The sequence below is a fragment of the Pipistrellus kuhlii genome, unplaced genomic scaffold (genome assembly GCF_014108245.1).
Source record: "Pipistrellus kuhlii isolate mPipKuh1 unplaced genomic scaffold, mPipKuh1.p scaffold_m20_p_11, whole genome shotgun sequence".
In the NCBI taxonomy this organism is placed as follows: Eukaryota; Metazoa; Chordata; class Mammalia; order Chiroptera; family Vespertilionidae; genus Pipistrellus; species Pipistrellus kuhlii.
The window spans coordinates 12,520,728-12,533,164 of NW_023425416.1; the positions used below are offsets into that span (position 1 = coordinate 12,520,728).

The 12,437-nt window shown below is 47.8% G+C and overlaps 1 protein-coding gene across 2 annotated transcripts in view; it reads left to right on the top strand.

Moving 5' to 3' along the window:
- ARHGEF3 (Rho guanine nucleotide exchange factor 3) overlaps positions 1–12,437 on the top strand; it is a 250,794-nt gene that overhangs the window by 62,208 nt on the left and 176,149 nt on the right. For both annotated transcript variants that reach the window (XM_045579038.1, XM_036430790.2), the window contains exon 2: positions 3,940–4,006. In XM_045579038.1, coding sequence (XP_045434994.1) covers positions 3,940–4,006 — 67 coding nt within the window. The remainder of the gene's footprint in view (positions 1–3,939; positions 4,007–12,437) is intronic.

Here is a 12,437-nt window from a genome sequence, read left to right on the forward strand (position 1 = left end):
CGTTTGTGCCCAGCTGGCATAGCTCAGGGATTGAACATCAACCTGTGAACCAGGAGGTCATGGTTCATTCAGTTCCAGGTCTAGGCTCATGCCTGAGTTGTGGGCTAAATCTCCAGTGTGGAGCATGCAGGAGGCAGCCAATCAATGATTCTCTCTCATCATTGATGTTTCTCTTTCTCTCTCCCTTCCTCTCTAAAATCAATAAAAATATATTATATATATATATATATATTTATATATATATATATATATATATAATTGGTTTTTTACAGAGAGGAAGGGAGAGGGATAGAGAGTTAGAAACATCGATGAGAGAGAATCATTGATCAGCTGCCTCCTGCACGCCCCCTACTGAGGATGTGCCCACAACCAAGGTACATGCCCTTAACCAGAATTGAACCCGGGTCCCTTCAGTCGGCAGGCCGACGCTCTATCCACTGAGCCAAACCGGTTTCGGCTATTATTATTATTATTATTTTATTTTTTTTTTAAATATCTGTTTTCGCATGGTGGGAAGGCACATGTTCTTGCCAACCCTAAGGCCCACAGTTCCTGAGCTCGTTCTGATGAGTGCAGCCAGCCACACACCTGACTTTGAGATCCTTTCCTAAGTGCATTTGAAGCCTGACTTCACTCCTACGTGGCATTTCTCCACTCCTGAGGGAGGAGAGTTTGTAACTTCTCTTCCTCACCTTTCCTGGGGTTGTACCCTCCTCCGGGCAAGGAGCTGTCCCTCCTGTTCAGCACTGCACCCCTGCACCCCTGTCCCTGGCTTCCCATCATCCCCTCTGCATGGCCGATGCTCACTGGATAGCATCATCTCCCTGACGTCTGCGGGTGGGCTGTGTTTCCTCACTGTGTGTGTGTGTGTGTGTGTGTGTGTGCACGCGCACACGCGCACACACAAGCACATGTTCAGAGCACAGGCCGCGCTCACATTAGGGGCCCAAGGACTGGACACGCTGTGGGGCACTCCTCCCAGCCCTGTTACGAGGCCCCTCTCTCTGCATTTCCCTGTGTTGGGGAAGCCTGTCGACAGTGCGAAGACGTGGCTTCAGAAACAGAAGACGTACACCCAGGCCTGGTGGCCCTCCCGCGGCAGGGACTGGACGAGACAAGCTTCTGAGGGGGTGCAGCTTATGCTGCCAGCCGCGCTCACGGGCTGCGTCTTCAGAAAGAAGCTTCTCGGGAGAGCGGTTTCACTCCCTGCAGCTGTCCTGCAGGGCCACCTGGGTGGCCGTGCTTGGCGGGGGAGAAGAGGAGACTCTGATGCCAGATGAGATTGTACATGTGAATGCTGTGGAAGCTGGTGGAGGAATGCAAGGGTGGGGAGCCCTTCTCTCCTGGCTCCTGGCAGCTTCCCCGCCCCAGGAGGGTGGGTCCACACTGCCCGGCAGTGCCCTGGACTGACAGGCCTGCTCTGAGAGGCCTCACAGTGGGAGGCCCTCCCACGAGGAACCGCCAGGCTGCGCTCCTGTGAAGGCCTGCTCTGCCCGGCTGGGCGGGGCTTCTCTCTTAGGAGAGGGGCGACACCCTCAGAGTCTGGACTCAGACACATCTGGGTATGAATTCCAACCTGGTCACCTTCCTGCTGTGCCACTTATAGTATGTGGTTTAACTCTCTGAGCCTGAGTTTATCTCATCTGTCAAGTGGGGTAATGATAATATCCCATTATACCGTAATATTATATGAAAATATATTGTGATACAAACTTGTAATATATTACTTTTTAAGTCTGGAATGCCATTATAATGTGTTACACATATTATAAGGTATAACTCCATTACAATATTACCTCTATGTCACGTATTAGAATGATAATACACCCTAGAGTAATAACCTATCTTATTATTGTTGTTATTGTGAGACTTAGATTATGTAGGCAAAGTGTTTAGCAGAGGGCCCGGTATATCATGTAACTTAATCACTGTCAATGATTGTGATTGTCATTGTCTGTGGACTAAGCCTTTACCCAGAATGTTCTGGTATGTGTTGTTGTTTTGGAAGCAGTGAAGCTCATCAAATGATTAGAAAGCAAAGCCCAGTTATAACCCAGGAGGGGAGGGGATGGAATCCAGGGAGAAGTACTGTTGAGTTTTGAGTGTTATTGTTTTTAAGGGGGAATTGTCTTTTCAGAAGAGCTTAGACCAACATGTTACTTAATAGAGAAGGATATTAAATCTAAATAACCACCCCCATGTTCTCTGTCTGTCTTGAGATATGATTAGCCTGGGGTTTTATTGTATGTGTGGGTGAGGAGGAAGGTGGGCAGAGGGGGCTGGATAGAAAGGCACATAAGCTGTTGTCCCAGCTCTCCCGTGTCAGTCCTGTGTCCCTGGATGAAGGCTGTTCTTGGAGCCAGGATTTGGAGGAGCGGGGTGGCATCTGTTGAGAATTTAGCAGAGATAGAACTTAACTCTGTGCTGGGTATTATTTCTCCCAGGAATCTGAAAGCTCAAACGATTAAGCCTTATGCTGAGTCCCATGTCTCCGGTCACCCAGCTAATAAAACACCATGGCATTTGAGATCAGACCGTTGAGATCAGGATCCTGATTTTATCTGTGTGAGGAAAGTGAAGGTGCTTGTCCTGAGGTCTCTGTTTTCTTGTCTACTAAATGGGTGCAGTGAAGAACCCCAGCGCAGTGTGGGTCTGTGAGGTTAACTTTACGAACTATTAGCATCTGCTCTTTTAAGTACTCAATACCCATTAGCTGCTGCTATGACAGGATTTACCTTTCATGTTATCTCTTTTTAAGATTTATATATATATTGATTTCAGAGAAGAGGGGAGAGAGATAGAGAGAAACATCAATGATGAGAGAGAATCATTGATTGCCTGCCTCCTGCGCGCCCCACACTGGGGACTGAGCCTGCAATCTGGGCATGTGCCCTGACCGGGAATGGAACTGTGACCTCCTGGTTCATAGGCTGATGCTCAACCACTGAGCCACCATGGCCAGGCGCCAATCAAGATTTTTATCCAGGCCTGACACCCTGCGGAGCCTACTCAGTGCTCACTGCTGACCGTGGCAGGGGCCTATGGGAAGGTGCGACTATCATGTAAAAACCAACGACACACCCTTCTGGTCCAGCAGTGACTAAAACCTCCGGGAAAGTACAGGAGGACCTTTTCCAGGGATGCTTTTTGATGAGATGGTCAAACAAACATGACTTGAGTATCCATACGACAGAGGTGACATTTTGGGGAGGAGTGATTTATCACTCCAGAACGATGTGTGTCAAAGGTGCCCTGTAGGTATGTTGGCAGCCACAGAATTACATTCACTTTGCAAGACAGAAATAAGGTGTCCCTGGTGTGCCTGGAGCCTCCCAGCCATGTTGCCACTCTCTCCTTCCCCAGTTACCTGCCCCTTGTGCAGGCCTGACCTGAAGCTGTCTCCATGGCATCCGAGGAGACTGGCTTGTGTGGAGAGATGAATAGGTGAGGAAACCAGTCCCAGCGTGTTAGGCTCCATGCCCTGCTGGTTGTCGCTTTAAAAGTCTCGCGCCCCAGTGTGGCCTGCGTGGCGGTGCTGGGGCTCCCCAAGGCCTTGAGCGGGGAGAGCTCCCAGCTGGGCCGGAGCTATAAACATCTCCTGGTGGCGTTCACCGGGGACTCCTGTGAGTGTGAGAGAGAAAGATCAACGTTGGGAGTTTGGTCTGGCTTGTTGATGTTGCATCTAGTTTGAATTTTCAGATTTATTTTATTTTTGAAGGGTGAGGGACAGACTGTTTTAAGGGATCCTGGGGGCTGGGAGGGAGGTTGGAATGAATCTGGCTGCTGGAGGCTGCAGGGCTGGAGAGCAGCCTCCTGTGCCTGGGACATTTCTCCAGGCACCTTTGTTTGAGAGGAAGCTGCATCTGAAGCCGGCAGTTTCCTCTGACTATCGAACCCGTGGCTAACACACACACTGTCTTGTCTTTTCTCCTCTCTTAGGCCTAAAAGGCAGCGGCAGAACAACTTTCCCATGTTCCCCTCTCCTAAGGCCTGGAACTTCAGAGGGGTAAGTGTTTTCCCTGGGTGTGTCCTGGTCTAGAAGCTCCAGAGAGGACCCTGTCGGGGTCGCTTTACATCCGTCTCCACCGAGAAAGCTTCTGCGCTTTACACCCGGGAAGTCACATTTGCATCAGCGGTTGCGGTTTAATTAGCAAATGGAAGCAGCCCAATGGGCGTCCGCCCAGGCTCGCTCTCCCTGAAGGTCTGGGCTTCTGGAAGCATCCTGAGGACGCTCAGAGGGGTCAAGGTCAATGGGGTGGGCGTTGTGGCTGTTCTCTTGGGAACATGGAGGAAACCAGTCTATGGCGAAGAAAAAAGAAATCAGAAATGTGCAGTCTGTTGATATATAGATTTATGACTTCATGGGGAGCTTTGTCTGTCAGCTTTAAAGAGACTTTCCAGGTAATCATAAAATTCTTCCAATCATACACATTTAGAGGTGTAGGAAGTGTCAGTTCTAACCTCTTTTTGATGCAAAGGTTTCTTCCTTAAAATAATAATAAAAAAAAAATAATAATGTATGGAAGACTTCTTCTGGCCTCTGTGACTTATCGGTAAAGTTCGACAAACGGAGATCAAGACAAACCAGAGTGAGGTGGTTTGGGGCCTCGGTCAGTTGCCAGATTGCTCTGTGCTCAGATCTATTCTCTCCGCCTCGGAGCATAATCCTCCATGACATGGGGGTGGAAGGGGACCCAACCTAGTGGGACCACTCAGCCCCAGCCAGGACATGCTTTACAACCGTCACATGGTGATGGCGACTGAAGAACAAGAGCGGCTCAGGATGCAAGGATACGTTATCCAGCGGAGAACATGTTCTAGCTGAGTGCACCTCCCAGACTGTCAGGCTGAGCGGTGCTTGCTGTCCTCGGGCGTTTAGTGAGTGCCTTGTTTTCTCCTTTGTTGAGGAAGTACGGTTCTAGGGCTCTGTGCTAGCAAATTCCCCATTTTTCTATGTATGGCAGAGAAAACCATTGTAAGCGTTTGGACTTTCATTCCTCTTTAGCTTGTACAGAAAAAGGATCCTGTGTTCGTTCACCCCGGCGCTGGGCATTGGTGGATTAGGGCGTGGGGTGGGGAGCAGCGGAGGTGAGAAACGGATTGGGAAGGCCAAGAGGGGGAGGAACCGCCCGCTGTGGAGGAGAAGTGGGGAGGGACACAGCAAGGGCCAAGGAGGGAGCTGGGGACAGAGCACTGGGGGGACGATGTGGTTGGCGGCTTGAGGAGTAGACATTTTGGGGAAAGAGTTTCAAAATAACTTTTAAGGAAAGTGTTTCTGAGTGAATTGTATTGCACCCCCCTCTTCATCTTTCTGGGAAACATGCGCTGCAGATCTGCATCGCTCCTCAAGGCGTTCGGAATAGCTGACACGTCCCTTCTTCCTACCAAGCAGTTTATCCCCTTCACAAATTGTCGTTGGTATTGACTACAGATTGTGTCCTTCAGTTCCCATGCTTATTTAAGGAGACAGGCCCTAGGTGTACCCACCCCTTAGGTACCCACTGCCCTGCCCTTCCAGGCAAGGGTGGTGCTCTCACTAGACCCCTGGGTGCTACACATACAGTCATGGAGAGAAGCCAAGACCATGGTCTTGGTTGGGGTGGTTATGGTGGGAACATTATGAATAAAACCAGAACGGAATGGGGAGGAACAAGAAGGCAGGACCCTGGGGTGTCTTGCTTTGAGACAACTCCCCTGTCAGGTGCTCACTGCACATCTGGTTCCCATCTGGTTGGGGCAGATGAGCTCAAAATTTCCACCCTTTCTTGTGAAAATATTTGCTATAGCCCTTCCAGTAGGCTGAACGACAGATAGAGAGAGAGAGAGGGAGGGAGGGGGAGAGAGAGAGAGAGAGGAGAATGACTCAGGGAGGAAACTTACCCTAGAAATGTGAACATTTCAGAAGCACCACGTCTGCCATTGCCTATTGGTCACCTAGGAGATACTTAGGAAGACCTACTGTGTGTAAGGCATTGTATTATGTACCAGAACTGAGGTTTCAGTTAAATACCAATCAAATTTCAGGGCTATGCTCATCTTGTCTCTTTCTCCAGGGCCTGGTTTTCACCCTTGCTTAGGCTATTTGGGAAAACATTCTTAAACTCTGGGCTTTACCCTGGTGTATTAGTCAGGACTGTTTTAGTTACAAGTGACAGAAACTCAGTTACAGCTAGCTCAAGCAGACAGGGCCGTTGATGGTTCATTTGATGGAAGGGCACGGAGATGGGTAGGCTTCTGCACGGTGCTCTTCTGGGATTCTCCCTCTTGGCTTTGCCACTCTCGGGGGATTGGTCTTTGCCTACTGCACGTGGCCTTCTTTTTGGAGAAGGTGATCACAAACAGCCACACATTCCCAGAGAAAAGAGAGAAATTTCTGTTTCCAGGGTCCACATATGAAATCCCCGTGTAGGATTCTGATTCTTGAGTCACATACCTTGGCCAGTCACTGTGTGATCAACAGGATTGGACAGGCTTTGGTCACGTGCTCCGTCTGAGGGAGCTGGGTGGTCAGGGCTTGTGATTGACAGCCCCACTAGGGCCACTTACTGTTGTGGGGAAGGGGCATTTGCTCCAAGGAAGAGCTTGGTGCTGTGGCTAAAAGGTAGTTGGTTGCTAGACAGACAGGAAATCAGGATGACTGCTCCTAGGGTCCCTCTTCAGACAGTACTCCGTGCCTGCTCCTCTCTGCCTTAACACATCCCAAGTGGTCTGTTTGGAAGGAAGTTGACAAACCCTCCGTGTAGCTGAGTGGTTCTTGAAGGTAAGATTGAAATGCTCTGAAATTCATAATTCAGTAGAGTGACAGGGTCTCTGATACTCAGAGCATACCTGGTCAGGTTATTGTTTATTGTGGCCTTACCATGGATACTCTGCAGAAGAAGGCTTCTGGCTTTCTCTTCTCTGCCAGCCTCACTTTGTACATTTTTATCCATTTATTGAACACTAGAGTCCTGGTGCATGAAATTTGTGCATGGGTAGGGCTCCTGGGCCTGGCTGGCCATCAGAGCAGATTGGAGCCTTCCTTTGCTCCACTCCGCCCTCTGGTGGTCAGCAAACATCATAGTGAGTGATCAAACTGCTCTCCCAGTCAAACTCCCAAGGGGACACTTTGCATATTACCCTTTTATATCTATACATTGGCTTCAGGCAAGGGTTTGGCAGTCCCACAAGATAGATGGTATTTATTCCCACTTCAGAGACTAGGAAACTGAGCCCATATCTGCTAATTGGCATATCTGTCACCTCTGTAGTAAGTGTCAGAGCCAGCACTGGAACTCAGGATTGTCTGTCCCCAGGCGATTAGAGCACACTGTCTCTTCAAAACAAGGCTGCTGATATCAAAGGAGTGTGGACATGAAGATCTTTATGAAACAAGGGAGTGTCCTGTGCTAAGCTTTTCATCACCTAGACTCCCTTTCATTACCTTCTACTCCCCTGGACTTCAGTTTTAAAGTTTTGATCTTTCCGACTGTATTTGTGAAAAAGTAACTCATTGCCTCATTCTGTATCAGCAATTATGACAATAACAGCAACAGCTCCATTAATCCCAGGTAACTCACCCTCAGCATTTCATTATACAAGGCATTCTGTTGAGCACTTTGAGCAAATCTTACTTCCCAGAAGGATCCCAAGAGGAAGATGTTATTTGAGCCTCATCCTCATTTTAGAGATGAGGAGATAGGGCAGCTTAGTTTTCTAAATTACCACAGATTTAGCAGCTTGAAACAACACCCATCCATTAGCACACAGTTGTGTAGGTCAGGGGTTTGAACCTGGCATGGCTGGCTTCTCTGCTCACAAGACTGAAATCAAGGTGTTGGCTGGGGTGGGGTCTTATCTGAGGCTCCAGGGCCTCTTACCACCTCATTCAGGTGATTGGTTATAGGACTGAGGTCCCTGTTTCTTTGCAGGCGGGCCACTGGGGGTCATGCTCAGCTCCTAGAGGCTGTTTCAGGTCCCTGCCTGTGACTACTTCCATCTCCGAAACCAGCGATAGAGAATCTCTCTCATGTCACGTGTCTCTTAATCTTCAACTCTCATTGACTCGAGGAAGAGCCCAGTTCCTCTCAGGGGCTCACCCGGATCCTCTTCCTCTTGATCATCTAAAAGTCGATGATTATAGGGATGAGATCCCATTACTTCTCAGGTTCTGCCTGCCCCCCAAAGCATGGGATTTTACAAGGTGTGTACCCTAAGGGGTGGGGGTGCTGGGGAGTTCTGGAATCCTGCCCCCTCCATTAGTGGCTCTGTGGTGGCGCTTGCTCAGGGTCACATGGCAGGGGAGCAGCAGAGCTGGAATTCAAACCTGAGCTCACCTCATTCCAAACCCGTGTTCTCTGCCAGCACCTTTCAGAAACTTCTCGTTAGGATCAAATTACTTGCAAGTGGGGGGCACATGTGCAATGTTCACCTTATATTAACCTCCTTAGTTCACAAAGGACTCTTGCAAAGCAATAACCCAAATTGGAAAATTATTGAAGAATCTGAGTAGGCAGCACAGAAGAGAACATGATATATATGACCAGTAAATGAAGTCAAATTGTCCACTCTAACTCATACTTTTAAAATGTTCTTAAGTTACAAATAAGAAATGACACTGTGATAATATATTTCATTTATTTAGCTCTTTCCTGGTTAGCTGCTGTTCCCAGTGCTTTGTATGTCATCACATTCCCAACAGTCCACATAGGTAGGTACTGTTGTTATGCCCACTTTCCAGGTGGGCAAACTGAGGCCCAGAATCTTAATTGCATATCCCCAAGGTCCCTGCAGTCTGGCTTCAGAGCCTGTGCTCTCAGCCATGTGATTGCTGAATGAGTGCAAATGATGCAGAAGCATATAATGTAAAACATGTGTGTATCGCTTTAAGCCAGTAAGTTAAGAAAAGCAAACTGAAGTAACAAAAACTGAAACAACCCCCTTTTATAAGAAGACAATATATGCATATAGACACAGAAGTCCGAAGGACCGTCACTGTTGACTGACAATTTGGGGTTGGTGAGGTCCCAGGGAATGGCTGCAGTGTTAGTGAAATACTTTTATAATGTCCGATTTCTTTAGAAAGAATATATATATTATAATGGGTGAAAAACAATAAACTTGTAATAATTAAAAACAAACTTCTGCCGAAACCGGTTTGGCTCAGTGGTTAGAGTGTTGGCCTGTGGACTGAAAGGTCCCAGGTTCGATTCCGGTTAAGGGCATGTACCTTGGTTGGGGGCACATCCCCAGTAGGGGGTGTGCAGGAGGCAGCTGATCGATGTTTCTCTCTCATTGATGTTCTAACTCTATCCCTCTCTCTTCCTCTCTGTAAAAAATCAATAAAATATATTTTAAAAAAACACACAAACTTCTCCCACAATCACCGTCTTCCATAAGCAAGAGGAGGCTCACTGTAAAGTTTTGGGTGCTTAGAGAACACCAGGGTGCATTATTGAGTATGCGTTGGGGCAAACATCTGGGGGCTGATAAAATCTGGGCGCATAGAAGAGGACACCCCTCCCCCAGTGTACTGCCTTCCCCATCTTCCCACGCTCCCTCCTCCCTACTGCCCTGATGGTCTCCGTGCTGCCCCTGCACAGCCCACCCTCTGAGTTTGGTGGACAGTTTGGGGCAGTTATTGTAAAAGCTTACGTGGTGAAAAAGGCACATTCTTTGGGGTCAGAATGCCAACTGGAAACTTCAGACAAGACACCTTTCAGAGCGTCAAGCTCCTTGTCTGCAAAACTAGGACAACAATGCTGTCTTCGCAAAACATGAAACTTGGCTGCAATGTGCTAAGTGATCCCAGTAATGCCTCCGTGGAGTGAGGGGTGCAGAAAATATTAGCTGCCTGTAACTAGGAGTCTCTCCTACCTGAAATGTCTGTTTTATACACGTGTACTTACTAGATGCCTTTTCCATGTGCGGTGCCCCCTCAGAAGGAAAAAAATGACTGGTTTCCGCTTAGACCTCTTGTCTCATTTCCCTTCGGGAGGGGCGGCAGCCAGCCTGCGATTAGACTCTGACACCTGTGAGGAAACGCTCATGTCATCTTCCGTCTGCCGACACCGAAAATACGCCCGGCACATGGAAGCTCGTTTTTAGAGTCAAAAGCAGTTTCTTTTTTTGGCCACATGTGAGGTCTCTGGGGACAGTGGCTTGTATGTCTGCTGTGCCGGATCCTGCATTTTTGATGCAGAATTTATGGGTGCCTGTGTGTATGTTATGCAGTTACCAATTCAGTTATTCCCCTTCTGTTCCAGAGTTGTGCAGCATGGTGAAAGATACTTTTGACTTTGGCCTTGTGGGTTAGTTAGGAAGTCTTGTTGCAAGTGATGGAAACTCAACCCAAATTGGCTTAAAAGCAAGGGAGAGTTTTTTGTTTGTTTGTTTGTTTATGACTGAGGTGTGGGGACTATCTCTAGGGGTGCCCTGGGGCCTCAGAAGCCCCTGGAACTAGGCACCAGGACCCCATGAAGGTTCCCGCCTCCTCTCTGTAATTCGCTTTCTTTTTTTCTGCCGACTGACTTCCTCCATTTCTTTATACGGTAGATCCGTGGTCAGCAAACGGTGGCTTGCGAGCCACATGTGGCTCTTTGGCCTCTTGAATGTGGCTCTTCCACAAAATACCACGGCCTGTGCGAGTCTCTTGAAGAAGTGGCGTTAGAAGAAGTTTAAGTTTAAAAATTTGGCTCTCCAAAGAAATTTCAATTGTACTGTTGATATTTGGCCCTGTTGATGAATGAGTTTGCTGACCACTGCTGTAGACATACAGCCATCTGCAGAGAGACAACCTTTTGGCTCTCAGAGCCAAAATTACCAGGGAGGGCTTTTGGTTTGCCCAGCTTGGTCAGGTGGATACTCCTGGACCAATCAGCAATGGCCATGGAACGGAGCTCTGCTGTACCACTATGGTGGCTCCCATGGGAACTATAGTAACCTGGAGGAAGAAGGGCAGAGGCTGACTAGACAGATGCAAGCAATTCTTGTCTACATACCAGTAAGTCTTCCCTATCTCTCAAGTGAACAAAACTCCTATTGGTTTGATTTTTTTTTTTTTTTTTCACTCCTGACAGTCTGATCTGGAAGCAAAAGTTAGACTGCTCATGTGACAAAAAACAACAGTTCTGTAGGTTAATTGAAACACTAGCAGCCCCTGGAAAATTACATTCTGGAATGGTTGAGACCATTTCTATAATATTGGGAAGTAGTAGAGCTGCTTTGGTTTTTTGTTTGTTTGTTTGTTTTGTTTTGTTTTTATTCTATTGATTTTTTACAGAGAGGAAGAGAGAGGGATAGAGAGAAACATCAATGATAGAGAAACATTGATCAGCTGCCTCTTGCACATCCCTTTTTGGGGATGTGCCCGCAACCAAGGCACATGCCCCTGACCAGAATCGAACCTGGGTCCCTTCAGTCTGCAGGCCTACGCTCTATCCACTGAGCCAAACCGGCTTTGACGAGTTGGCGGTTTTAAATAAGAGGTGGGAGAAGCAGAAGGAGAAGGCCAGCTGAGTATATCTGAGAAAGGACAGAGGCCCCTCAGTAGGATGGAGGAAGGTAGGTAGCACAGTCTTATTTGGAGAGATTTAAATGCAATCCTTGTGGCACCGTTAAAATTTTTCTTTGCAATAAAAATATAGGTGGCCCAGAAGCAGTCTAAGGATTGCTTTGTGGTTTGTCACATTTATAACTTTTCATGGAGTTTCCCCTCTTCCATTTTTTATTTTTAATCAATTTAGCCTTTATTATACAAACAATATCAGAGCAGTGATCTCGTCACCTCCTAAAGGCCATCAGACAGTGTGAAGCCATAGGAGGGGACAGTGTTATTGAGAAATGAAGGATTACGTCAGTTTGGAAAATTTCTTTTCTGAAGCTGGACCTTCCCCCTCAGTTTCCCTTTCCCCCTTCCGTCTGAAATGTCATTTCTCTATTTCCTGCCCGTGTCAGAAGCTGGGGTGGGAAGTGAAGCCTTGTGTGGGGGTTAGTGAAAGTCCTGCCACTGAACTTTTCTTCTCTCATCAGTTTTTTTCTTTTCCCAGTGAATGGGCTGGAATGGGTTTAGCTCATTGTGACTCTAAATAGTCGCTCCTCCTCCTTTAAGTGCTCACATCGCACTGTCAATTAAACCAATTGAAACACAGCTGGAAGCAAGGGATAGGGGGAGAGATGAGTAAATTGAACTACGGAGAGGGGGTGCACATGGGACGGAAGGATCCCACCTGAGCCCTGAGGTTAACAATGCCAACACATCCTTTCTCTCTATTGCATCGGCCTTTTCCACCGATGATGTGGTTGCAAGGACCAGGGTTGAAGTTCAAGCAAGAGGCCCACTGACTGAAGGTTCCCTGGGCCAATGACATACGCTTGCTTTAAAAAGTCTCAAAAGCAAGTATACCTGGTCAGCAGCTGCAGTTTGCCAATTAGCTGGGCGGACATCTGACTAATTTCTG